General features: G+C 50.7%; 1 protein-coding gene across 1 annotated transcript in view; it reads right to left on the minus strand.

Annotated features, from left to right (window-relative positions):
* LOC102451664 (IgGFc-binding protein-like) overlaps positions 1 to 27,035 on the minus strand; it is a 113,108-nt gene that overhangs the window by 75,838 nt on the left and 10,235 nt on the right. Inside the window, exons 5-44 of the mRNA XM_089780988.1 lie at positions 26,785 to 27,026; positions 26,409 to 26,695; positions 26,033 to 26,310; positions 25,092 to 25,690; positions 24,168 to 24,732; positions 23,515 to 23,717; positions 23,028 to 23,408; positions 22,205 to 22,491; positions 21,586 to 21,857; positions 20,501 to 20,650; positions 19,690 to 19,946; positions 19,503 to 19,587; positions 19,300 to 19,389; positions 18,603 to 18,683; positions 16,855 to 17,096; positions 16,479 to 16,765; positions 16,103 to 16,380; positions 15,162 to 15,760; positions 14,238 to 14,802; positions 13,585 to 13,787; positions 13,098 to 13,478; positions 12,275 to 12,561; positions 11,656 to 11,927; positions 10,824 to 10,880; positions 10,571 to 10,720; positions 9,790 to 10,046; positions 9,603 to 9,687; positions 9,400 to 9,489; positions 8,261 to 8,311; positions 7,291 to 7,538; positions 6,774 to 6,951; positions 6,284 to 6,392; positions 5,642 to 5,733; positions 4,766 to 4,942; positions 4,194 to 4,396; positions 3,559 to 3,712; positions 2,614 to 2,733; positions 2,269 to 2,531; positions 1,546 to 1,630; positions 1,349 to 1,399 (exon numbers count right to left, since the gene is read on the minus strand). Coding sequence (XP_089637114.1) covers positions 1,349 to 1,399; positions 1,546 to 1,630; positions 2,269 to 2,531; positions 2,614 to 2,733; positions 3,559 to 3,712; positions 4,194 to 4,396; positions 4,766 to 4,942; positions 5,642 to 5,733; positions 6,284 to 6,392; positions 6,774 to 6,951; positions 7,291 to 7,538; positions 8,261 to 8,311; positions 9,400 to 9,489; positions 9,603 to 9,687; positions 9,790 to 10,046; positions 10,571 to 10,720; positions 10,824 to 10,880; positions 11,656 to 11,927; positions 12,275 to 12,561; positions 13,098 to 13,478; positions 13,585 to 13,787; positions 14,238 to 14,802; positions 15,162 to 15,760; positions 16,103 to 16,380; positions 16,479 to 16,765; positions 16,855 to 17,096; positions 18,603 to 18,683; positions 19,300 to 19,389; positions 19,503 to 19,587; positions 19,690 to 19,946; positions 20,501 to 20,650; positions 21,586 to 21,857; positions 22,205 to 22,491; positions 23,028 to 23,408; positions 23,515 to 23,717; positions 24,168 to 24,732; positions 25,092 to 25,690; positions 26,033 to 26,310; positions 26,409 to 26,695; positions 26,785 to 27,026 — 9,261 coding nt within the window. The remainder of the gene's footprint in view (positions 1 to 1,348; positions 1,400 to 1,545; positions 1,631 to 2,268; positions 2,532 to 2,613; positions 2,734 to 3,558; positions 3,713 to 4,193; positions 4,397 to 4,765; positions 4,943 to 5,641; positions 5,734 to 6,283; positions 6,393 to 6,773; positions 6,952 to 7,290; positions 7,539 to 8,260; positions 8,312 to 9,399; positions 9,490 to 9,602; positions 9,688 to 9,789; positions 10,047 to 10,570; positions 10,721 to 10,823; positions 10,881 to 11,655; positions 11,928 to 12,274; positions 12,562 to 13,097; positions 13,479 to 13,584; positions 13,788 to 14,237; positions 14,803 to 15,161; positions 15,761 to 16,102; positions 16,381 to 16,478; positions 16,766 to 16,854; positions 17,097 to 18,602; positions 18,684 to 19,299; positions 19,390 to 19,502; positions 19,588 to 19,689; positions 19,947 to 20,500; positions 20,651 to 21,585; positions 21,858 to 22,204; positions 22,492 to 23,027; positions 23,409 to 23,514; positions 23,718 to 24,167; positions 24,733 to 25,091; positions 25,691 to 26,032; positions 26,311 to 26,408; positions 26,696 to 26,784; positions 27,027 to 27,035) is intronic.

The following is a 27,035-nucleotide window of genomic DNA, read 5'->3' on the forward strand; positions in this document are numbered from 1 at the left end:
GACTAGCTGCCAGCAACTGGCGCCCTAGGCAAATCATGTAATCGGCGCCCCAACCTCCAAACCCCTCAACGAAACTGCGCCACCATTTGGCGCCCCATTAAACTGGGCGCCCTAGTCAACCGCTTCGTTCACCTATCTGGACGGTGTGATGGGGCGGAGGCGCCCCGCACTCCAGTCCCACCGGCGGCTGCTTATCTGGCGGCTCTCGGGGCAGGGGGCAGGGTGGCGGCATCGGGCGCACCGTGTGACACAGGCCGAGCGGTGCAGGGGCCGGCCTACTGGCTGTGTGGCAGCTGTTCCCGGACGGCTGCCCCGGCAGCATGCCCACGTACCGCCTGGAGGCCTGGCGCCAGCATGGGGGGAGTAACGTCGGACCACGGCCCCACCAACGGACCGGAAGCGGGGCACGCCGGAAGGGGCGGGATCCCACGGTCAGGGAGTCTGCGCGGGGATTTAAACCCTGGGAGATGCCGCAGAGAGGAGAGGTCCAAGGAAGCGGCCTCTCGCCAAGGCCCAGCAGCGGATGGAACCCAAGGCGACGAGGTGAGCCCGGAGGCAAGGGGATATCTGACCGCGGAGAGAGGAAGTAGCCCAGGGCGGGCAAAGGGAGCCTGTGGGTTGGCGAGTTACGGCTGATGCCCCACCAGCAAGACCGGACACAGAAGCATCCGTGTTCTTAGGGCCCTGAGCTGGGGGTCTGTGAGAGGGGGCGGGCCCGGACCTCCGTCTCCCCGCGGCCTGTGCGAGACCAGTCCCTGCTTAGGGGTCAGCAAAATCCCAGGCAAGTGAGGGCCCGGAGAGTCTTGGACAAAACAGACTCAAATGCCGAAGGGTGCTCAAAAGGGTAAAGGAAACATGGGGAAAGGGAAGTGGTACCAGGTGAAAACGGGGCGCACGGCCCAACTCGTTTACAGATGGGCTGCCCCTGAGCTCATACAACTCCTTACAACACACAGGCTGCATGTGCCCTCAGCATACAAGCGCTCTTGTGTGACCAAAGAGGGGGATTTCCCCTCAGCCCCAGTCTCCGTGCAAACTAACGTGTGGTACTTGCGACTGCAGGGGTTCTCGTTGTGTGGAACGGAGTGGTTTCTGAAACAGGGCTTGTTCCTGGCACTGTTGTGGAATCTAACACGAGATGATCCCAGAATTGGTCATTGTGAACCAGGAACCCCCAGCGTGAGGGTCAGTAACATACACAGGGGAACTGCGACCTACACTTCAAAATGAACCTTTCTGCATCCCAACTGCTGTGTTATTTGTAACCTCATGTGAAACCAGCCGTCAATTCCACAGCCCACCAGGAAAGGTCAAGGAGACTGAGAAAGCTCTGAGGGAAACACGTTACCTGTTGGACTGGTGCCTACGGTAGTGGGACTTGAAGTGGTTGAGGGTTCTCCTGGGAAAAGATAAGACGACATTAAGGTTGAGAAGTTTCTCATTCTGGTCTATGGAAAGAATAACCCTTGGGGAGGTTTTAATTAATGTGCAAATGATCATGTGTGAGAAGTGTGATTCCAGAAACACAAAGCAAGTGACAAATACCCAAACAGCAACCAGGATCCAGGAACACGTCATCCACAGAGACCCGCGTTCGGTTGTCCGTGCCAGTCACACCTTCCAACACAACCTGCAGGAGGAGTCAAACGACAGTTTGTTATGCATCTGATATAGAATTGCACCACAGGCGTTAATGAGTAGCAGTGACCTGGATGTTAGACTGATGAGGACACGTGTTCTTTCCTGTTCTGGGCAGGACGATGGTAACTTGATCACAATACACCTACCATGCTGAATTTTGTAAAAGTTTCACTTGTGTTCTGTGGCATTGTGACGGGAGCCCAGACCCCATTCAGTGACTGGGGCTGAAAGACTTAATACTCTTTGTCTGAGGGCCTAAACACCCACCCACAGCTGTCTGTCAGAGAATCAGTGCTTTGGGGTATGAGGCTAACTTGGCTGCAGAACCCATGAAATGCTGAATTAAAAGAGTTCCATGAGGAAGGGCAGAGACATTTTTCTTTAATCTCGATCCCTAAGCTCATGTTATGTTTGGGGTTCCACTGGGCTGTGGGTTCCCTGCCAGTGTTACCTCAAGGTCTATCAACTTTTGCGCTCCCCAAAGAGATGCAACACACATAAACATGCATCACAAGTTCCCAGTGTCACTTCATGGCCAGCACGTCTCTCTGACTTGGACACAACGACCTTTCTTCCCCCGTAATCGCAAAGGTACCACCAAGCCGGTTTCTTTGGTTGCATCATCACCTGAAATCCGCCCGAAATGTGCAAATCCACTGCTGCTTCAAGCCAGCTGTCTCCCTTGCTTCCAGTCGTTAGCCACAGCAGAAGAGGTTTGCCATCCGCTTCCTGAAGCAGATACACCTTCAGCGCCCCATCGTCTGCGACTCCTGCTATGTGGTATCGGAATCGGAAACACGCAGCCTGCCTGGCCGTGCAGTGGGGGCTTATTAGCTGTCCTTTCTCCTCTGGGCGCGCGTAGCGGCTGTCGGTGGAGATGTAATAGCCACCTGTGAACAAAAGGGCAGCAGTCAGACCATGGGCACCTTCTCCTCAAGAAGCCTCAGTTACCGTGTATGACGAAATACTTGCCATGTGATATGTTGCCGTACGGAGGTGCCACGGAGATGCGTCTCCAGTCAAAGTCATCGGACGTGGACTGTGTCCATTCACAGAAGTGATCATCGAATGAGCAATTGAAGCGACAGCCCTCTGAAAAGAAGAGTCATGATTCATTGTGTTATTGGAAGAGAAACGTGTAATCGGGCTTATTCATCGCTCAGTCAACGGAGATCCACGTTCAAAAGAATATTTACAATTTATTGTCAAATCCCTTCAAAACACCAGATTCTGCACCAAGGACCAAATCCATTCTGACTTAGGTTAGTGCATCTCCCAATACAACTTATAGCTAAAGTTGGAAAGAAATGATTATTCTTAGGAAACTTACGGTGATCGTATGGTCTAAATACTTCCTAAGTGCCTTCAATCTGTAACAGTCACATATGCCTACCACCAATGTAAGTGAGACGGACCCATGAGAAAGTGTACACATTTCATGTTGAGTGTAATGTTGATGAAGCAATGGCATGTATTGTTTTTATTAACAATTGAGGATGGATGTTAAGGCTGGCCTTGGTGTATTTTTCACAGTCTTTAAGACAATGTAAAGGTGGAGTCATTTGCAAGAGCAATTTTGACTTCAAATTTGTTCCCCTCCCTCAGTATTATCCTAAATCGACACTTTTGTGTTCAATGTTTTCATTTGCGGGAATGGGCATTTTGGGGGTTGATTCTCCATTCCCCACTCAAGTAAAACGTGAGTGATTCTACGCCAGCTCCACTTCCTCTGCGGCTGAAATCTTGAGGATTGCGAGACGGGATTAGTCATTGAGTGTCTCTGCACTGGCAAGCATCAGCAGTCAGCTCCTTCCTGGGCCATCACGGATGGGGGTCAGGTATCCAGAGAAACCCTTCCGGGCAAGGACGGGCTAATGACTGAACTCACACGTGGAAGCGTTTGCAGGGGGAACTCACCAGGGGGGAAAGGGGGGAAACAACCCAACACCCCGTCCTGCACTCGGCATTCCTCCAGCGCCCCACACTCCCAAGCGGTGCAGGTGATGCTGTTGTTGCCGTGACAGGAGCAGCGCTCCTTGCAGGTGTCACGGGGGAACCAGCTTTCGTTCAGCTGTTAGAGAAAGGAGAGGCTCTTGAATATGAAATAGTATAATGTCTCCGGAGGAGTGTCTCCATGGGGCACAATGAAAGGAGTGTGGCATGGATCAATGCCTGTAATACTCTCCAGGCCACCGGCTGCCTCCCCAGTGAAACCGTGTGGCCCCAAAAAAGGTGTCCCGCACTCGGACTCAAGAGACCTGATTTCTGTTCGCAACGGTGGCCTGCTGGCAAGCTTATGCAATCATGCGATTGCTCCGTGCCTCAGTTTCCCCCTCTTTAAAAGGGGGATGGAAACACTGCTGCCTTTTGGCACGTACGTACTTGGGGATCTCTCCGTGAGACGAGCTCGGCATGGTTACTATTGAAATGAACAATGACATCCACACAACCCACTGACCTGAGCCCATGTGAGGAGAGACGCTGTTAATTCAATTTTTACCAGTTACGGAAACACTAAAAGAACCTGGGATTGTTGTCTCGGGGTAACTTGCCTGATGATAGTGGTTGTTTTCATCCACACAGCCGCATTGGCTCTCCAGCACACAGGTGTCTCCGCTCAGAGTGTAGCCTTCCTTACAGAAACAGCCTTCCACGGGCAAGGAGCTGCAAGGGCTAAATTCAGAGGGAGTCACGCAGCTGGAAGGACACCTGCTCCCACAGCTCTTGTACTGGCTTCCTTCGGCACAGGAGATTGCTACAAGTGAGGAGAAAACCGCAGATTACTAACAGGAAACTCCCAACGCCATTCTCTTCACACCGCCCCTGTTTGTTCCAGAAGAGCGTAGTGTGGCCAGAAAGCCGTTCACATGGGGAATGCTGCAGGCTGAGGCTTTTCTCCAGGAAAACCCTCTGTGCGGGGAATGACACAGCACCAAGCCCGGCAGGATCCAGTGAAGAACTGGACCAGACAGAGGAGCGGAGGATGGAGAGACGACCCGCAAAGCATTACGGGACTGGAAAGTCCAGGCCATCAGAAGAGGCAGAAAGGTCTATTTCTGAAGGAAGTCTTGCATTACAAAGGGCTGAATCTCAGAAGGGAATAGCTATCGATTACAGCACTCACGGCACAGAGTACTATTTCTCCATTCTCTGCAGACCCCGGCATTTGTGCACGACTCCGCATAAGCCTGCAGCCCGTGGCATAAGGACGCTGTCTTGTCATCAGTGTAACACCAGTCGTACACACAGTTTTCCAGGAATTGGTCTGGAGCTACGTGGGCGTGACAGTCCTTGAAGATGCCTGGGTAAGTGGAGAAAGATACAGTCTCAGACAGGCAAGAGGGAAGCAATCAGCTGAGCTCCACCTCTACCCTGGCAAGCACTCTCCTGGCAAGGAGTCTCTGCTCCCTGGCAGGGGTAGGTTGACCAGGTCTCTTTAATGAACCCAAACCAAATCTGAAGCTGAATACACCCAAATGCTGATGAGACTTGGCTTTGCTTGGCTGGGGCCGCCACTTCTCGGCCAGGGGATCGCAATGTAGCTCAAAGTGGACACGCTTCTAGCTAGACAGCAAGCTGTGAGCTGGGAGGTAAGATACGCTGGTACCGGAGACACCCCGCCCATTCCCTGTCTGGAGGAGGGAATGCCTCACGCACTTCGATACCCCGGTCATAGGCTATTGGGGCCACTGCGCTATGTGAATGCGAGGCAATGGGAGGTCTGGGCAGGCAAGGGCTGCAGAACTCGGCTCTCGAAATGCAAGTCCCAAAAAATCCGCACAACCTGGTGCCGTGTGAATGCACAATCCGGTCTGAGCACGGAAGGCTCCCCAACTCAGGGGACTTCTAGTGTGGCGTTCAGTATTGGGGGCTGTGCTCGTTCCAATGGGAGCTCATAGCAATGGGCTCCAGGGGGTAAGGTCCAGATGCAGGCAAGTGCACCATGAAGTATGGAGTGATTTCAATCCGTTTGCCCCTGGCTCAGCCACGGCCACACTACCTGTGGGGTCGGTGATCATGCCGCAGGCCGTGTTCTTCCTCGCTTCACTCTCCAGCTCAGTGTCACAGATCCCGGATTCGTCAGGGGAGCACCTGCCAAGGGAAAGACACTCTTCGATGGACGTTCCTTTATCTCCCAGGCCAGATGTGCAAAGGATGGCACCATCCCTGCAGTGCAGGCCTGACTCGGTCACAGCCACAGAGCAGAGTCGGGCTCAGGGAAAGGCTGAGCTCTGCTCCCCACTCCCACACTGCAGCAAGGGCTCCGTTCCCGCTCGGGGGAATTGGGCTGCTCCGCCACTCACCAGTGGAATTGGGAGTGCGACAAGCCTGTGCAGGAAGCAGTGGCTCTGTCTGTCCCCTGAGTGGGACAGCGGGTCACGCCCAGCCACCCAGCAGCTCTTCCTGCACTGGAGGACAGGCGACCCAAGGAGGCAGGCTGTAGGAGGCCTGCTACTCGCTCCCTGCCTATGGTCAATGGTGGGGGGAGTTCCAGGGTGCACTGGAGAGGGTGGGAGTTTTGCTCAACCTAGTAGGGTACTGAGGGGATCGGTCATGGATGGCACCCTGTGGCAGGGCATGCAGCCTGCTTTCCTAGATCTTCCCGAGCAGAGACCCCGGATTTGCTTCCGTCTGTACGTACACGGTGTTGTTCTCTACCGCTAGCCAGCTCTCGCCCAGCTCAGTGGAATCTGCTGCAATGCTGCCGTTCGGCTTTCTGTTGTCGTCCTTTGGATCGCCATTGTAATTACCTGTCACGAGGGAAAGTTCGTTGGGTGTGTGAAGGGCAGAACCGCAGCTTAGTGCATGGCTGTCAAACCCATCGTTATGAAAGTGGTGGCGTGTGTGTGTACCAGTACCTTCTCCAGGAAGGAGTAGAAATTGTTCACCTATGGGTATGTCTACACCATGGGTTCCCAAACTGGAGGGCATGAAGAAATTCCGGGGGGCGGCTTGAGGCAATACAACCTCCCGTCCCCATATCAAGTTTTCTTGCCCCGGACAGTTCCTTTTTTTTTTGCTCAACAAGTTTTGCTGTTCGTTGGGAGGGGTCGTGCGGGCTTTTCAAAAATCAAGAAGGACGCGTGATGCCGAAAAGTTTAGGAACCTCTGCTCTACACAGGGATACTCACCACACAGGCCACAGAGCTGGCCCTGGTAGTCACAGGGCACTGACACCTCCGCATAGTGATTGCCGTCGAATCTGACCCAGAGTCCGAAATCGGTTTCCAAGAGCACGTAGCCCCCGCTGACCTGGATCTTGATCTTGTTTTCAATGTCCACAGGCAGGTTCCTTCTGGTGCCATTCACCTGCACAACACGTTGGGAAAATGTAGTCACCAGGAGTAACCACCGATTCCCAATGAGTAGCCCATGAATAGGGAGTTCAGGGACTTCACTGGACGTAGCGATCTCATTCACACTGGGAATGGGAAGCAAATATGGCAGAAAATTGACAGAAAGCAAAATTCAACTACCAGTCCTGAGCGTTCTCAGCGCAAACCTAATTCCAAGAAGCGCACACAGCCAGTGAGAAAAGAGAAACCCACCAGGTGACCTGCCAGTGCAATCCAATGTCTCAGTTTTCACAAGTCTCAGTTAGGAATGTCAGATGATTGGAATATTGCTGTTAAATCACCTTTCACTTACATTCACTTTCCTGTTCTGCAGCAAGGAAATCTGAGTTCCATAGACGTCCACGTTCACGGACTTTACATAGGACACTTTGGTATTGGAGCCCCTGTGCTCGTTGGTGGTGGAGACGTCGAAAGGTGGGAGCCCCCCGGAGGCGTTGCAGACTTTGGAGAGGGTGTAGGTGCAGTTTCCCATGAAATGGTGAACTCTGCCGTCAAAGGTGTTATAATGTGGGTCCCCTGAGGCACTGCAGGTGCCGCGGCCTAAGGAGAAAGAAAGGTGGATTAGTCCCAGCAAATCCCCGTCACACGCTGTTACTTTTTGCTCCAGCGAGCACATGGTGTTGGTGTGCACTTCCAGCTCATGCCACAGGAGTTGGCCTTTTGAGAAGCAGGAAGAGGTCATGTCATGTTTATTTCTATTGTTGCAGATCTCCAGAAAGGAAGCTTCACTGAATATAGACTCATATTTCCTCTGGAGAAGCTAAGTGATGAGCACAAGGCTCCACTGCTAATCAGTGGCCTCTTGACATACAGTAGGAAAAAGGTGAAAGCATCGTGCTCTCGCCATAGGAGGCCCCTTAGCTCCACTAATTCAGTGAAACAGTGTGACTGCAATTTGAGTAGAAAGGCAGACTGTACTAAGTTTACTGAAACCTGACAGATGGGTAAATGCTGATGTATTTTCTCTGCCCAGTCGGATCCCTGGCAGCAGGCTAGCCTCAGGTTGTCCTCCTGCGAGATTCAGATGGTCAGACAAACCTGGACTAGTTCCACCTGGTCAGTCACTTTATCATTTGCAAGGTGGAAGGGATTCAGGTAGAAGCAGTGAATAACATGAGCTAAGGGATTGGTCTGCTTTAAAGTTAATGCAGAAATTTCAAACTATTAAATAAGTCTCATCCTATTCTGCACTCAGACACCAATTTTTCACCCCGAACAAGAATGAGAAGGACATTGTTCCCGTCCTGAGGAATCCACCTTACCTGTCTGACAAGGTTTTTCTGTAGTTGGACTTCCTGTGGTCGGGGATCCTCCTGGTGAAATATATAAAGAAATTACCGTTAAGACACTGGCCATTCTGTTGTATGCTGAGTGGAATAGAATGACTCTTGTACAGTTCTGAATGAGATTGCAAATGATCCAGTATGAGAACTGTCATCTGAGAAACACAGAGAGAATGGCCTTTATGCAAACAGCCGTAGTTCTTACAACTCCTTACAACACACTGCCTGCATGTGGTCTCAGCATACAAGCCCTCTTGTGTAACCAAACAGGGGGATTTCTGGTCTGTCGGAAACAGCGTCTCGTCTGGCTGAAACAGAACCTGGGCTTTGACAACTTATGGTGAGGCGGGCAGCCTGACTCTCTCCCGGAACAAAATCAGGGCCCCGAACTGACATTGCACACAAGGGTTCTTCTTTCATCATCACTCTGAAGAACTAATTTGAGAGCTGACAACACTTCTCTATCATCATCAGATCTTCTCTATCAACACCAATAACAGATATTCACCCACCTTCTCTCTTTAATATCCTAGTATCAAGATGGCCAGATGCACACTATTATTCCCATAGGATACGTCTACACTATACACTTATTTTGAAATAAGCTGGAACAGTTATTCCGAAATAGCTTATTTTGAAATAGCACATCTACACTGCACGGAAGCCTCAAAATTAGTCCGAGGCAGCCTTCCCTAATGTACACATGCTATCTCGATTTAGAGCCCTGGGAGGCATTGGGGAGGAATAAATTAGAATGGTCCGGAGGAGGGGCTATTTTGAAATAGCAGCAGTGGAGCATCGACACACGCCTTATTTCGAAATAGCTATTTTGGAGTAGGCGTTATTCCACGTCAAGTGAGGTTTACAGATTTTGGAATGAGACGTCCGTTATTTTGAAATTATTTCGAAATACCAGAATAGCTGTGTAGATGCTCGAGTTGTTTTTCCGAAATCATGCTAGTTATCATGAAATAAAGGTGCAGATACACGCACCCTTAAAGAATTTCCAAACGTTTGGGACATATTCTGCTCTCGCAGAGAAGAGGAACCATGCGAAATCTGACACTTGCCAATTCATTACAGACTTTTAAGGAGACAGTCATGTCAGAGAAATTCACCTGAACTCGGTGGAGGAAGTGACGTGGTCGTCCCAGAAGAAGAAGAAGTGGTGACTGATCCAGTGCTCGCTGTTGTTGTTGGTTCATCTCCTATAATGAGAGAATGCCATGGAATTTACTGTATATTCTTGTTCCAGAAAATGATAATGGAGGGCATGAGTCCCTGTCCATGCAAACAGGAACTCAGATGTGATGCACTGTACCTGGGCAATATCCATCCACCAGAGATACATCATCCACTGCTAAGTCACTGCGGAAATCTTCACCCCTCTCCCCCTCCAGCAGGATCTAGGTGAAGGGGAAGAAGCCAGAGGTAGTTGATTCTGTATTCATTAATTATTCATGCAAAGCCCAGTCATTATAAGATCCCAGGCAAGTGACTTCACCTACCAGCATGTTGCCTCTGTTGTGCACAGTGACTTCAGCAAAGTTCCACCTGTCGCCATTATTTCCTCTCTGTGACCAGACCATCTCTAGATCTCCGTCATCCTGGACGTAAACTCTTAGTGCCATTGCACGAGCCACTCCAAACATGTGATACCAGAAGCGGAAACAGTGCGGTCCACTGGCACTGCACACAGGACTCACCAAGTGAGCCCTGTCTCCCTGTCCGGCCTCGCTCCCTTGCAGATAGATGAAGTAACCGTCTGAAACAAACAGTGTGTTACAAAGCAATGCACAGTCCACAGGGCATGGCAGACAATAACAATGCTCCCAACAGCATAAAGGGCGCTGGCGAATTTCCATCCTTAATGTAAGAGAAACCACATGGAATCCCGTTCCCAATGGATGGAAGAAAAGCTCAGAGAATTCTATCCTCTTTTTATTTGTTTATCCAGTCATTTGTAGATGTTGCTTTGCAAGCACGACTGCTGGTTTTGCAGGAGCCGGTTTCTGATACAGAAAGTAAGCACTCCCTTCCATATAGGGAAGTTCCTAATTTTTGATGATGTAATTCTTTCACCCCAGTTGCCATTACACCTGTAATAATCCAAGGTTGCTGATCTTAATAGCAGACTTTTCATTGACCCCGTGATTCCTGGCTCAGCCCCTACGGGCATGGAATCTATATGTCATCCAAAACCCCTCCAGCCTGCTCCTGAATTCCTGTCCCACTGGCCATGAATTCGTGAATTATACAACAGAGCCGGGCATAGGCTGCAGTCCCTACCTCCTGTGGTGTGATCGTAGGAGGGTCCCGTGTTTGGTGAGTCGGTTGGTCCCCTGTGACGTTTCCAGTCCAAGGTGTCAGAGATCGACTGCGTCCAGTCACAGAAGCCATCGTCAAATGAACAGGACATGGTACAGTGCCCCGGAGGAACTGGGGAAGGAACACACGAGAGAAGATATTTCCTGTGACTATTCTAAAAAAGGCTTCTCCCGGACCTCAACGGTAGCTCCCAGAGCATGCGTTTGCCACTCACCTGTGGCATTCGTGACACTCGGTGATATAGAGGGTTCCACAGTGGAAGAGATGGTGGCTATGGGAACAGGGAAAATCATGTGAAGACATGAAACGGTCTATGGCAGTATACACCCTAATGTCCTCTTGTACACACATGGGAGTAGCAGAGACAGGAGAGATGATGACATTATTGCTATTCAGATGAAATATTTCTATATCCTACCATGACTGAATCTTCAAGGCAAGTTACAAAAATAATTACAGAGGAACAAAAGGAATCATATGGAGCTTTGCACAGGAAATCAGAAAGCCAATACCAATAACCAATATATGGAGATATACCTATCTCATAGAACTGGAAGGGACCTTGAGAGGTCATCAAGTTCAGTACCAAGCAGGACCAAGTACCATCCCTGACAGATTTGCCCCATATCCCTAAATGGCCCCTCAAGGATTGAGCTCACAACCCTGGGTTTAAGCAAGTCAATGCTCAAACCACTGAGCTCTCCCTTACCGCCCTCCCCCCCAAGACAGAGCTTCTCAATGGGAATGAATAAACTGCCAATATTGGGAAGTGAAAACAACACCACAATAACTTTCTCCTTCATATTATAGACACTAGAAAATACAGCATGTGAACATTGGTAAAGAGATGTTCTTACTCCTTTGTGGTTGCAGCCAATTCACCTGTATTGGAGACGGACTTCTTTGCAAGAACATCTGCACGTTCTACCATGCAAGTTGTATTTTGCCAATGGAATGGAGGAACGGCAACTGAATTTGCATCCCCACAAATACTGTGGGCATGTAATTCGGCCGATGTGCATTTCCCGATACCAGCTGACACTTACCGCAGATAGTGCCCGCCGTCCATTCTCCCAGGCTGACTCCCGCCTCTTCACAGGCTGTTGCATAGGATTCCAGATCATTGCAGAGCTGCTCAGAGCTTCCCCCTGCAGCACACTGATCGTAGACGCAGCTCTCAAAGTAGAGGTGAGGCGGCACCGCAGCATGGCACGGGGCGAACGGGCCATCTCGGTCTGTCAGGATTCTGCACCGCCCCTCGGCTGCCTGCTGCTCGGAGGAAGAGCACGTTACCGGTGGGGCCACAGTTGAGTTGCAACTGAAAGACAAAAAGCAAAAGGATTAAATACTCCAAAGAGCCACAGAGACAATGATATCACTGAACAGGAGAGCAGTCAGTCACAGCTACTGCAGAGCAACCCAATCCCCAGTTCAACATAAAACAGAAAGATGAAAACTGAGTTCACTGCATAAAACAAGAGAAAGGAGGACCTAAAGCTTTGGCCACAACTCCCCTACAGCTTGTGAAGTTTACAGCTGGATAAACGTTCAGACTGGCATTATTATGTATCGGTGAGTCTAACATAGGTACTGATTCCACAGTCAGCAAGTTCCCTTAAGTTCCTAATTAAATATATGGCCATACGATCTAGAACGTCTACTCACGGCCACTCGTCGTCAGGCACGCTCCAGCTGGCTCCAAATTCATTGACGTCTGCCACCACGACCCCATCGGGTCTGGTGAAGTCGTCCTGCTGGGTCCCTGTGTACGTCCCGCACAATCCGCACAGACTCCCTTTGTGCTTCTCCGTCACTCTTACAAAGAGCTCATGGTCCCCATTGAACTGTAGCTGCAGGCCCAGGGGTGTAGTCACGTGTACGTAGTGTCCGATGAGCGAAACGGTCACTCCGGGGAGAGGAGTTACAGGGGGAGAGGCCAGGGCACCGTTAATCTGAATGGGAATGAGAGACAGAAGGAAAGTAGAAAGAGACAGCAGAGAGAAAAGCACATGTTCTCCACTGTGATGTTCTCAAAAGCTCTTTTTTCTGTACTTTGCACCTAGTGTAGAATGAAGAAGAATATTCTGGGGCACAAACATTTCTAGACACGACGGTCTGCAACGTATAAACTAAAGCCATGTGTGGATCATTTCTCAGCTGTTAAAAAGCACTGAAAGTTATGCAGTATGGACTGCTGAAAACCACTCAAGGCAGGAGAGGGTTGGCATGCTGCCTGTACAGAGAGGTGCCCTGAGAAACAGAGAGGAAAAGCGGGTCACCCAGGCCCAGATGGTAATCCGGACACTTGATTCCAAGATGTTAATTCAAATGACTGGGCAGTGACAAGGAGTCTAAGATATCACAGAGTCTATTTCTTGTAACAAGTTGACAGCTTAAGGAGCTGACTCTAGGCTGGTTAAAGCAGATTCCCACGAGCTGACATGCACACAGGGGCTACAGTCCGGATTACGACGAGGAAGACACTTACATAGACGATCCTGTTCTTCCGGAGAGCAATGTGGACGCCCTGCAGGGTGAGAGCGACGGAGTTAATGGCTGTCCAGCTGGGGTTGCCCCTGTGCTCATTTCGGGTGGTAAGCTTAAATCCGCCGGAGGAGTTATTGCAGGTCTCCACCACGGTGTAGTTGCAGGCCCCCTGGAAGTGGTGAAGTTTCCCATCGAAGGTGGTGTAGTGGGGGTCGCCGTAGATGTGGCAGGTAGCGGTGCTTGGTGGATAACACCCCCGCAGGCCGTTTTGAATCTTGCAGATCTCATGTGGCTGACAAGACAGCGCGCTGCACGTCATGTTGCCATTTCCCAGACACTGGCACCGGCTGGTGCAGTCCTCGGTCACCACGCTCTCTCCTTCCTGCGGGGAGACACACGCAAGAAATACAAAAAGGAACGCCGTCAAAGGGGGTGATGCTGACAGATCAGTCTCCTGCCAGCGTCCTGAAGTCAGCGGGGTCACTCACACTGTAGTACCGGTCCTGGAACACACAGCCGCACTTGCCCACCGGCACACAGGTGCCTCCGCTGAGGACGAACCCAGAATTACACGCGCATCCCTCCACACAGGGCTTGCTGCAGTTCTCAGGAGCAAGGCGGTCCAGACAGGTGGCAGGGCAGGCAGTCATACAAGGCTCATAGTGGCTGTTGGAATTGTGACACGTGGGAGCTGAAAGAGTAAGAGGGGGAGGGGAATTACTACCAAGAAAGACAGCTTGGGAACACACCCCACCCGGAGAGAAATGCGGTGACAAGGTATAAGGAGGTGGGTCGGCTCCCCTATGACCCAGATGGGATGGCCACCCTAATGGAACCCAGACTCACAGGAGCTCCAAGCCCCAACAGGTGCTCCATTGTCTGAAGACCCGGGAGACCTGCTGCCAAGCCTGGTATGGCCAGAAAGGGAGTTTGTAAGTAGCCCTGCGGTGGCCGACCCTGGTATGGCTGAAACAGAACCTGGGCTTTGACAACTTGTGGTGAGGCGGGCAGCCTTCCTCTGTCCCGGAACAAAATCGGGGCCCCGACCTGATGTAGCACACAAGGGCTCTTCTTTCATCATCACTCTGAAGAATTAATTTGGGAGCTGCCAAATTCCGGATGCTCCGCGTTTGCTACTCACGGCAGAAGGTGGCATTTCTCCACTGGGAGAGCATGACTCCAGCGGTCTGACACGCGTCGGCGTAGGCCTCCAGAGTTCTGCACAGGACCCCCTCACTCCCGTTTAGGGCGCAGAGGTCATAGACACAGCTCTCAAAGAAGCTCTCAGGGTTGATCACGGAGTGGCAGGCTGCGAAGGGCCCCAGCCTTTTAGTTATGAGGCCACAGTATCTGTCCGTTTTGTAGAGGTTCTCCTTCTCCACAGGGCAGATATCTGGTGGAACGGGGTCACTGCAAGAGGGATTGTCGTCTCTTACGCGCCAGCTGTTTCCCAGCTCATTGGAATTCTTGGCTTGCTGCCCGTTGGGCATCATGTAGTCATCGTCTCTCCGATTGTTAAAGTTACCGCACATGCCACAGGTGCTGTTGAAATAGGTGGTGGGCACCCTCACTTCCACCGAGTGATCGGTGTCATAGGAAACCCGCAGTCTGAAATCCGTCTCTAGGGTGACGTATCGTCCACTCCTGCTCACTGTGATTGAGCCACCAGCGGCGCTTACGGGAAGGGTCATTAGCACCTTGTTGACCTAATGGGAAACAGAAGGAAAAGTACCATGTGATTTCCACAGAGGGAGGCCCTAGGAAGAAATTGGAAACGGAATGGGTGCATTCCCTGCAAATGATTCTATGTGAATCAGTGACATAACTTTCCAGATAGTTTCTAGCTCGGAGCAAGTTGCCCGGATGTAACATGGAAACCTCAGTAAGGCTCCTGGTGTCTCCTGCGGACGGTCTCTTCAGACCGTCTCGATACAAAGTTTGAAAGTCCAAGAGTCATGGATTGCTATTCCATGGCTCAGAGTGAGAAAGGGTCACTTCTACAGAAGGACCCAGAGCCAAGCTCCATCCTAATTTGCTATCCCCCTCCCAAGGGGATGCTCCTTACCAGCACTTGGCTTGGATGATTCTTGAGAATTTCTATGTGTTCTCCATAAACCTCCACCAGGACTTTCTGCACGTAGGACACCGTGGGGTTCCCTCGATGCTCGTTCTTGGCTTCGATGTTGAAATAAGGCAGAGAGCTGGAGTTGACGCATTCTTTGGCCAGCGTGTAGGTGCAGATCCCCATGAAGTGGTGAGTCTCTCTGTCAAAGGTGTTGTAATGGGGATCGTTGTGCACTCGGCAGATCCCGTAAGTCTCGGGGTAGCAGCCAGGTTCTCCGTTCTGAACCCCACAGTAATGGTCACTTGGGCAGGAAGCGCTGGAGCACGTTACTTTGCTCCCCTGAGATGGACACCTGCATTTAGAGGAGCAGGTGTCATCTGTCCAGAATTCGGCACCAACCGGGTAGTGTTTGCCATTGTGCCAGCACCCACACTGGCTGCTGGGGACACAGCCATCGTTGTAGAGAAGATAGCCACTGTCGCACACGCATCCTTCCACACAAGGCTGGCTGCAGCTGGCAGGAGCCCTTGGGTTGGCACAGGTGGCAGGGCAGGCTGCCGTGCATGCTTCATAGTGACTGTTGGGTTGACAGAGAATTGCTGGAGAAACAAAAGCATTGTCATTAGACCAGAAGGGGTTGGAATAATCACATGGCAAGGAACTCATATGCAGTGTGAGGACATGCTCTTTTCAGGCCTCCTTAGGTGCAGCATCAGCTGCGTCAATCGATTCCTTTTTGGTGTCTCTGAAAAGGAGACTCACAAGGCTCTGGTGCATCTACAGAAGAGCCCGATGCACAATCCCCCTCAAAGAACGAGTTAGCACATGCGAGGCTTTCACGTTGTCCTGGTTCCAAACAATTTCCTGCCTTGAGCCAGGGAAGCCATTCCAAAGCCATGCAAGAAATCACAGTGGCAAAGCTCTCGGGTACTTGTACTTACGACAGAAGGTAGCATTCCTCCAGGAATCTATCTGAGCGCCACCTGCGCGACAGGCATCTGCATAAGCTTGCAGGCTCTTGCAGAGAGAGTCGGGATCCATTTGCAATTCACATTGGTCATAAAAGCAGCTGCTGAAGTAACTGTTGGGGTCTAGCTTGGGGTGGCACTTCCTAAATGGGCCATTCACATCTGTCAGGAGACCGCAGAAAGCACCGCTGGCAATGATTTGCTTATCGCTGTCGTCGCACACTGGATCGTGGCCTGGTGCTGGAGGACAACTGAGAGAAAGGAGAGAAGTCCACGGTTTGTTGGGTGGCTTTCCCTTGACATTCCATACCTCTCCGAGAACTGCAGATCTGCCACGAGAGCTACAAACCTGGTGTGGTTGGAGACCTGCCAGCTGTTGCCAAGGCTGGTAGAGTCTGGCTCCAAGGCCCCGTCTGGATTCAGAAAGTCGTCTGTGGCGTTCCCGTTGTAATTCCCACACATCCCACACACCTTCCCTTCAAAGGAGCCGGGAAGGGTCACTTCCACTCGATGGTCCCCATCAAACTTCACGGTCAACCCAAAGTCTGTGCTAACGACGACATAAAGCCCACTGGAGGAGATTTGCACACCCAGTGATGGTGCGAAGGGGATGATAATGTCTCCCTCTCCGTTGACCTGGACATCAGAAAGGTTGGACATGCTTGTAAGTCCTCGGTCATCCAAGGGCATTCTCAGCAACTACTCCAACCCCAGCCTGCACCTACCTTCACGGCTCTCCCCTTCTCTAGTGTTATCCGGAGGCCATAAACATCGACGTTCACAGACCGGACGTAGGAGACGTGAGTGTTGCCTCCTCTGTGCTCGTTCTCTGCTTCCACGTTGAAGTTGGGCAGCGTGCTATTTGCATCACACAGCTTGGACAACGTGTAGGCGCAGGTCCCCATGAAATGATGGGTTTGTTTATCAAAGGTGTAGTAGTGAGGGTCCCCGGCCACCACGCAGGACTCTGTGGGGCAAAGCAGAGTCATAGAATTATGGAATGGAATCATAGGGCCAGAAGAGACCGCAGGAGTTTCCTGAGTCCAACTCACTGCCCAAAGCAGGACCAACTGGAACTCAATCATCCAGCCAAGCCGGTACTTAAAATGCTCTAAAGATAGAGATTCTACTACCTCTGTAGGTATCCCATTCCAGTAGTTTACCACCCTCCTAGTGAAATAGATGTTCCTAATATCCAACCTAGACCTCCCTCACTGTAACTTGAGACCATTGTTCCTTGTTGTGACACCTGTCACTACTGAGAACAGCTTCTCTCCTTCCTCTTTGGAACACCCTTTCAGGGAGCTGAAGGCTGTTGTCAAATCCCCCCTTGCTCTTCTCCTCTGCAGACTAAACAAGCCCAAATCCCTCAGCCTCTCCTCATAGGTCATGTGCTCCAGCCCCCTAACCATTTTGCTTGCCCTCTGTGGACCCTCTCCAAGGCGTCCACATCCTTCCAGTAGTGGAGAGACCAGAATTGGATGCAATACGCCAGATGTGTCTTCACCAGTGTTTAATAAACGGAATAATCACTTCCATTTCCTCATCCAGGGGTGCAATCCATCCCCTCATCCAGGTCATTAATAAAGATGTTGAACAGAACCAGTCCTAAACCGATCCTTGGGGCACTCAGCTTGAAAATGCTGAGCCATTGATCACTACCGGATGAGCCAGACAATCTATCCACCTTAGAGTCCATTTATCCAATACATACTTCCTTAACCTGCTGGCAAGAATTACGTGGGAGACCGTAGCAAAAGCTTTGACCGCAGTCAATCACATCTTTAGTTCAATTATTTCAGCAACGGTTTCCCGTCCGCTCAGAGTCGGGCAACTGGGTTTCCTGGAGTTTAGGTTCATCCATGGCTATTAGCTAAGATGGGCAGAATGGTGCCCCTAGCCTCTGTTTGCCATAAGCCAGGAATGGGTGACAGAGGGATTACTGATTGCCTGTTCTGTTCATCCCCTCTGGGGCACCTGGCACTGGCCACTGTGGGAAGACAGGATACTGGGCTAGACTGACATTTGGTCTGACCCTGTCTTGACCTGCTTATGTTTTTATCTATGCTTTTGTGTTAAGATTGGCGAGGTAATATCTCGTATCCGACCAACTTCCGTTGGTGAGAGAGACAAAATATTGAGTTCACACTGAGCTCCCTTCAGTTGTGCCAAACTAAGTCAGAGTGTCACTGCAAAATAGAAGGTGAAATGTCCAACACTTCACTCTCTTATTAACATATCTTAGTCCAATAACAGCTATTACCTCACCCTCCTTGCCTCTGTAATATCCTAGGATCAAGATGGCTACACCAACACTGTTAGTCACTTAGACAAATTCTAAGCTTTTGGGCCATATTCTGCCCTCACATTCATGCAGAGTAAGAGTAGAAGAGCTGTGCGTAATCTGACTTGTGGGGTGGCATGCCCATTATCTGCAGATTTTTAAGGAGACATTCATGTCAAAGAAATTCACCTGAACGTAATAGTGGAAGTGCTGTGATTGTCCGTGCAGAAGTGGTGACTGGTCCAAGGGTTGCTATTGTAGGTCCAGGTCCTACAATGAGAGAATGTCATAGAATGTAACGAAAATGTCCTGTATTCTTTTTCAGACAATGGCAGTGCGGACCATGATTCCCAAAGGCCCTGTCTATCTGATGTGATGCACTGTACCTGGGCAATATCCATCCACCAGAGATGGACAAAATTAGTCCGAGGCAGCCTTCCCTAATGTAGACATGCTATCTCAATGTAGAGCCCTGGGAGGCATTGGGGAGGAATAACTTAGAATGGTCCTGAGGAGGGGCTATTTTGAAATAGCAGCAGTGGAGCATCGACACACGCCTTATTTCGAAATAGCTATTTTGGAAAAGGGGTTATTCCACGTCGAATGAGGTTTACAGATTTTGGAATAAGGCGTCCGTTATTTCAAAATTATTTCAAAATACCAGAATAGCTATGTAGATGCTCGAGTTGTTTTTCTGAAATCATGCTAGTTATCTCGAAATAAAGGTGCAGACACACGCACCCTTAGAGAATCTCTAAACCTTTGGGACATATTCTGCCCTTGCGTTCATACAAAGAGGAGAAGAGCCATGAAAAATCTGATGTTTGGGGTGACGTGCCAATTCGTTACAGACTTTTAAGGAGACGGTCATGTCAGAGAAATTCACCTGAACTAATTGGAGGAAGTGACATGGTCGTCCTGGAAGAAGAGGAAGTGGTGACTGGTCCAGTGCTCGCTGTTGTTGTTGGTTCATCTCCTATAATGAGAGAATGCCATGGAATTTACTGTATATTCTTGTTCCAGAAAATGATAATGGAGAGCATGAGTCCCTGTCCATGCAAACAGGAACTCAGATGTGATGCACTGTACCTGGGCAATATCCATCCACCAGAGATACATCATCCACTGCTAAGTCACTGCGGAAATCTTCACCCCTCTCCCCCTCCAGCAGGATCTAGGTGAAGGGGAAGAAGCCAGAGGTAGTTGATTCTGTATTCATTAATTATTCATGCAAAGCCCAGTCATTATAAGATCCAAGGCAAGTGACTTCACCTACCAGCATGTTGCCTCTGTTGTGCACAGTGACTTCAGCAAAGTTCCACCTGTCGCCATTATTTCCTCTCTGTGACCAGACCATCTCTAGTTCTCCGTCATCCTGGACGTAAACTCTTAGTGCCATTGCATGAGCTACTCCGAACATGTGATACCAGAAGCGGAAACAGTGCGGTCCACTGGCACTGCACACAGGACTCACCAAGTGAGCCCTGTCTCCCTGTCCGGCCTCGCTCCCTTGCAGATAGATGAAGTAACCGTCTGAAACAAACAGTGTGTTACAAAGCAATGCACAGTCCACAGGGCACGACAGACAATGACAATGCTCCCAACAGCATAAAGGGCGCTGGCGAATTTCCATCCTTAATGTAAGAGAAACCACATGGAATCCCATTCCCAGTGAATGGAAGAAAAGCTCAGAGAATTCCAAAAGAAACTCTGAACAGTGCTATCAGCTATCCTCTTTTTATTTGTTTATCCAGTCATTTGTAGATGTTGCTTTGCAAGCACGACTGCTGGTTTTGCAGGAGCCGGATTCTGATACAGAAAGTAAGCACTCCCTTTCATATAGGGAAGTTCCTAATTTTTGATGATGTAATTCTTTCACCCCAGTTGCCATTACACCTGTAATAATCCAAGGTTGCTGATCTTAATAGAAGACTTTTCATTGACCCCTGTGGTTCCTGGCTCAGCCCCTATAGGCATGGAATCTATATGTCATCCCAAACCCCTCCAGCCTGCTCCTGAATTCCTGTCCCACTGGCCATGAATTCGTGAATTATACAACAGAGCCAGGTATAGGCTGCAGTCCCTACCTCCTGTGGTGTGGTCATAGGAGGGTCCCGTGTTTGGCGAGTCGGTTGGTCCCCTGTGACGTTTCCAGTCCAAGGTGTCAGAGATCGACTGCGTCCAGTCACAGAAGCCATGGTCAAATGAACAGGACATGCTACAGTGCACTGGAGGAACTGGGGAAGGAAAAGAAGAGAGAAGATATTTCCTGTGATGATTCTAAAAAAGGCTTCTCCCAGACCTCAACGGTAGCTCCCAGAGCATGCGTTTGCCACTCACCTGTGGCGTTCGTGACACTCGGTGATATGGAGGGTTCCATAGTGGAAGAGATGGCGGCTATGGGAACAGGGAAAATCATGTGAAGACGTGAAACGGTCTATGGCAGTATACACCCTAATGTCCTCTTGTACACACACAGGAGTAGCAGAGACAGGAGAGATGATGACATTATTGCTATTCAGATGAAATATTTCTATATCCTACCATGACTGAGTCTTCAAGGCAAGGCACAAAAATAGTTACAGAGGAACAAAAGGAATCATATGGAGCTTTGCACAGGAAATCAGAAAGCCAATACCAATAACCAATATATGGAGATATACCTATCTCATAGAACTGGAAGGGACCTTGAGAGGTCATCAAGTTCAGTACCAAGCAGGACCAAGTACCATCCCTGACAAATTTGCCCCAGATCCCTAAATGGCCCCTCAAGGATTGAGCTCACAACCCTGGGTTTAAGCAAGTCAATGCTCAAACCACTGAGCTCTCCCTTACCGCCCTCCCCCCCAAGACAGAGCTTCTCAATGGGAATGAATAAACTGCCAATATTGGGAAGTGAAAACAACACCACAATAACTTTCTCCTTCATATTATAGACACTAGAAAATACAGCATGTGAACATTGGTAAAGAGATGTTCTTACTCCTTTGTGGTTGCAGCCAATTCACCTGTATTGGAGACGGACTTCTTTGCAAGAACATCTGCACGTTCTACCATGAAAGTTGTGTTTTGCCAATGGAATGGAGGAACGGCAACTGAATTTGCATCCCCACAAATACTGTGGGCATGTAATTCGGCCGATGTGCATTTCCCGATACCAGCTGACACTTACCGCAGATAGTGCCCGCCGCCCATTCTCCCAGGCTGACTCCCGCCTCTGCACAGGCTGTTGCATAGGATTCCAGATCATTGCAGAGCTGCTCAGAGCTTCCCCCTGCAGCACACTGATCGTAGACGCAGCTCTCAAAGTAGAGGTGAGGTGGCACCGCAGCATGGCACGGGGCGAACGGGCCATCTTGGTCTGTCAGGATTCTGCACCGCCCCTCGGCTGCCTGCTGCTCGGAGGAAGAGCACGTTACCGGTGGGGCCACAGTTGAGTTGCAACTGAAAGACAAAAAGCAAAAGGATTAAATACTCCAAAGAGCCACAGAGACAATGATATCACTGAACTGGAGAGAAGTCAGTCACAGCTACTGCAGAGCAACCCAATCCCCAGTTCAACATAAAACAGAAAGATGAAAACTTAGTTCACTGCGTAAAACAAGAGAAAGGAGGACCTAAAACTTTGGCCACAACTCCCCTATAGCTTGTGAAGTTTACAGCTGGATAAACGTTCAGACTGGCATTATTATGTATCGGTGAGTCTAACACAGGTACCGATTCCACAGTCAGCAAGTTCCCTTAAGTTCCTAATTAAATACATGGCCATACGATCTAGAACTTCTACTCACGGCCACTCGTCGTCAGGCACGCTCCAGCTGGCTCCAAATTCATTGACGTCTGCCACCACGACCCCATCGGGTCTGGTGAAGTCATCCTGCTGGGTCCCTGTGTACGTCCCGCACAATCCACACAGACTCCCTTTGTGCTTCTCCGTCACTCTTACAAAGAGCTCATGGTCCCCATTGAACTGTAGCTGCAGGCCCAGGGATGTAGTCACGTGTACGTAGTGTCCGACGAGCGAAACGGTCACTCCGGGGAGAGGAGTTACAGGGGGAGAGGCCAGGGCACCGTTAATCTGAATGGGAATGAGAGACAGAAGGAAAGTAGAAAGAGTCAGCAGAGAGAAAAGCACATGTTCTCCACTGTGATGTTCTCAAAGGCTCTTTTTTCTGTACTTTGCACCTAGTGTAGAATGAAGAAGAATATTCTGGGGCACAAACATTTCTAGACACGATGGTCTGCAAAGTATAAACTAAAGCCATGTGTGGATCATTTCTCAGCTGTTAAAAAGCACTGAAAGTTATGCAGTATGGACTGCTGAAAACCACTCAAGGCAGGAGAGGGTTGGCATGCTGCCTGTACAGAGAGGTGCCCTGAGAAACAGAGAGGAAAAGCGGGTCACACAGGCCCACATGGTAATCCGGACACTTGATTCTAAGATGTTAATTCAAATGACTGGGCAGTGACAAGGAGTCTAAGATATCACAGAGTCTATTTCTTGTAACAAGCTGACAGCTTAAGGAGCTGACTCTAGGCTGGTTAAAGCAGATTCCCATGAGCTGACATGCACACAGGGGCTACAGTCTGGATTACGACGAGAAAGACACTTACGTAGACGATCCTGTTCTTCCGGAGAGCAATGTGGACGCCCTGCAGGGTGAGAGCGACGGAGTTAATGGCTGTCCAGCTGGGGTTGCCCCTGTGCTCATTTCGGGTGGTAAGCTTAAAGCCGCCGGAGGAGTTATTGCAGGTCTCCACCACGGTGTAGTTGCAGGCCCCCTGGAAGTGGTGAAGTTTCCCATCGAAGGTGGTGTAGTGGGGGTCGCCGTAGATGTGGCAGGTAGCGGTGCTTGGTGGATAACACCCCCGCAGGCCGTTTTGAATCTTGCAGATCTCATGTGGCTGACAAGACAGCGCGCTGCACGTCATGTTGCCATTTCCCAGACACTGGCACCGGCTGGTGCAGTCCTCGGTCACCACGCTCTCTCCTTCCTGCGGGGAGACACATGCAAGAAATACAAAAAGGAACGCCGTCAAAGGGGGTGATGCTGGCAGATCAGTCTCCTGCCAGCGTCCTGAAGTCAGCGGGGTCACTCACACTGTAGTACCGGTCCTGGAACACACAGCCGCACTTGCCCACCGGCACACAGGTGCCTCCGCTGAGGACGAACCCAGAATTACACGCACATCCCTCCACACAGGGCTTGCTGCAGTTCTCAGGAGCAAGGCGGTCCAGACAGGTGGCAGGGCAGGCAGTCATACAAGGCTCATAGTGGCTGTTGGAATCGCGACACGTGGGAGCTGAAAGGGTAAGAGGGGGAGGGGAATTACTACCAAGAAAGACAGCTTGGGAACACACCCCACTCGGAGAGAAATGCGGTGACAAGGTATAAGGAGGTGGGTCGGCTCCCCTATGACCCAGATGGGATGGCCACCCTAATGGAACCCAGACTCACAGGAGCTCCAAGCCCCAACAGGTGCTCCATTGCCTGAAGACCCGGGAGACCTGCTGCCAAGCCTGGTATGGCCAGAAAGGGAGTTTGTAAGTAGCCCTGCGGTGGCCGACCCTGGTATGGCTGAAACAGAACCTGGGCTTTGACAACTTGTGGTGAGGCGGGCAGCCTTCCTCTGTCCCGGAACAAAATCGGGGCCCCGACCTGATGTAGCACACAAGGGCTCTTCTTTCATCATCACTCTGAAGAATTAATTTGGGAGCTGCCAAATTCCGGATGCTCCGCGTTTGCTACTCACGGCAGAAGGTGGCATTTCTCCACTGGGAGAGCATGACTCCGGCGGTCTGACACGCGTCGGCGTAGGCCTCCAGAGTTCTGCACAGGACCCCCTCACTCCCGTTTAGGGCGCAGAGGTCATAGACACAGCTCTCAAAGAAGCTCTCAGGGTTGATCACGGAGTGGCAGGCTGCGAAGGGCCCCAGCCTTTTAGTTATGAGGCCACAGTATCTGTCCGTTTTGTAGAGGTTCTCCTTCTCCACAGGGCAGATATCTGGTGGAACGGGGTCATCGCAAGAGGGATCGTCGTCTCTTACGCGCCAGCTGTTTCCCAGCTCATTGGAATTCTTGGCTTGCTGCCCGTCGGGCATCATGTAGTCATCGTCTCTCCGATTGTTAAAGTTACCGCACATGCCACAGGTGCTGTTGAAATAGGTGGTGGGCACCCTCACTTCCACCGAGTGATCGGTGTCATAGGAAACCCGCAGTCTGAAATCCGTCTCTAGGGTGACGTATCGTCCACTCCTGCTCACTGTGATTGAGCCACCAACGGCGCTTACGGGAAGGGTCATTAGCACCTTGTTGACCTAATGGGAAACAGAAGGAAAAGTACCATGTGATTTCCACAGAGGGAGGCCCTAGGAAGAAATTGGAAACGGAATGGGTGCATTCCCTGCAAATGATTCTATGTGAATCAGTGACATAACTTTCCAGATAGTTTCTAGCTCGGAGCAAGTTGCCCGGATGTAACATGGAAACCTCAGTAAGGCTCCTGGTGTCTCCTGCGGACGGTCTCTTCAGACCGTCTCGATACAAAGTTTGAAAGTCCAAGAGTCATGGATTGCTATTCCATGGCTCAGAGTGAGAAAGGGTCACTTCTACAGAAGGACCCAGAGCCAAGCTCCATCCTAATTTGCCATCCCCCTCCCAAGGGGATGCTCCTTACCAGCACTTGGCTTGGATGGTTCTTGAGAATTTCTATGTGTTCTCCATAAACCTCCACCAGGACTTTCTGCACGTAGGACACCGTGGGGTTCCCTCGATGCTCGTTCTTGGCTTCGATGTTGAAATAAGGCAGAGAGCTGGAGTTGACGCATTCTTTGGCCAGCGTGTAGGTGCAGATCCCCATGAAGTGGTGAGTCTCTCTGTCAAAGGTGTTGTAATGGGGATCGTTGTGCACTCGGCAGATCCCGTAAGTCTCGGGGTAGCAGCCAGGTTCTCCGTTCTGAACCCCACAGTAATGGTCACTTGGGCAGGAAGCGCTGGAGCACGTTACTTTGCTCCCCTGAGATGGACACCTGCATTTAGAGGAGCAGGTGTCATCTGTCCAGAATTCGGCACCAACCGGGTAGTGTTTGCCATTGTGCCAGCACCCACACTGGCTGCTGGGGACACAGCCGTCGTTGTAGAGAAGATAGCCACTGTCGCACACGCATCCTTCCACACACGGCAGGCTGCAGCTGGCAGGAGCCCTTGGGTTGGCACAGGTGGCAGGGCAGGCTGCCGTGCATGCTTCATAGTGACTGTTGGGTTGACAGAGAATTGCTGGAGAAACAAAAGCATTGTCATTAGACCAGAAGGGGTTGGAATAATCACATGGCAAGGAACTCATATGCAGTGTGAGGACATGCTCTTTTCAGGCCTCCTTAGGTGCAGCATCAGCTGCGTCAATCGATTCCTTTTTGATGTCTCTGAAAAGGAGACTCACAAGGCTCTGCTGCATCTACAGAAGAGCCCGATGCACAATCCCCCTCAAAGAACGAGTTAGCACATGCGAGGCTTTCACGTTGTCCTGGTTCCAAACAATTTCCTGCCTTGAGCCAGGGAAGCCATTCCAAAGCCATGCAAGAAATCACAGTGGCAAAGCTCTCGGGTACTTGTACTTACGACAGAAGGTAGCATTCCTCCAGGAATCTATCTGAGCGCCACCTGCGCGACAGGCATCTGCATAAGCTTGCAGGCTCTTGCAGAGAGAGTCGGGATCCATTTGCAATTCACATTGGTCATAAAAGCAGCTGCTGAAGTAACTGTTGGGGTCTAGCACCGGGTGGCACTTCCTAAATGGGCCATTCACATCTGTCAGGAGACCGCAGAAAGCACCGCTGGCAATGATTTGCTTATCGCTGTCGTCGCACACTGGATCGTGGCCTGGTGCTGGAGGACAACTGAGAGAAAGGAGAGAAGTCCACGGTTTGTTGGGTGGCTTTCCCTTGACATTCCATACCTCTCCGAGAACTGCAGATCTGCCACGAGAGCTACAAACCTGGTGTGGTTGGAGACCTGCCAGCTGTTGCCAAGGCTGGTAGAGTCTGGCTCCAAGGCCCCGTCTGGATTCAGAAAGTCGTCTGTGGCATTCCCGTTGTAATTCCCACACATCCCACACACCTTCCCTTCAAAGGAGCCGGGAAGGGTCACTTCCACTCGATGGTCCCCATCAAACTTCACGGTCAACCCGAAGTCTGTGCTGACGACGACATAAAGCCCACTGGAAGAGATTTGCACACCCGGCGATGGTGCGAAGGGGATGATAATGTCTCCCTCTCCATTGACCTGGACATCGGAAAGGTTAGACATGCTGGTAAGTCTTCGGTCATCCAAGGGCATTCTCAGCAACTACTCCAACCCCAGCCTGCACCTACCTTCACGGCTCTCCCCTTCTCTAGTGTTATCCGGAGGCCATAAACATCGACGTTCACAGACCGGACGTAGGAGACGTGAGTGTTGCCTCCTCTGTGCTCGTTCTCTGCTTCCACGTTGAAGTTGGGCAGCGTGCTGTTTGCATCACACAGCTTGGACAACGTGTAGGCGCAGGTCCCCATGAAATGATGGGTTTGTTTATCAAAGGTGTAGTAGTGAGGGTCCCCGGCCACCACGCAGGACTCTGGGGAGG

The sequence above is a fragment of the Pelodiscus sinensis genome, chromosome 10 (genome assembly GCF_052426305.1).
Source record: "Pelodiscus sinensis isolate ZL-2025 chromosome 10, ASM5242630v1, whole genome shotgun sequence".
Lineage (NCBI taxonomy): Eukaryota > Metazoa > Chordata > Testudines > Trionychidae > Pelodiscus > Pelodiscus sinensis.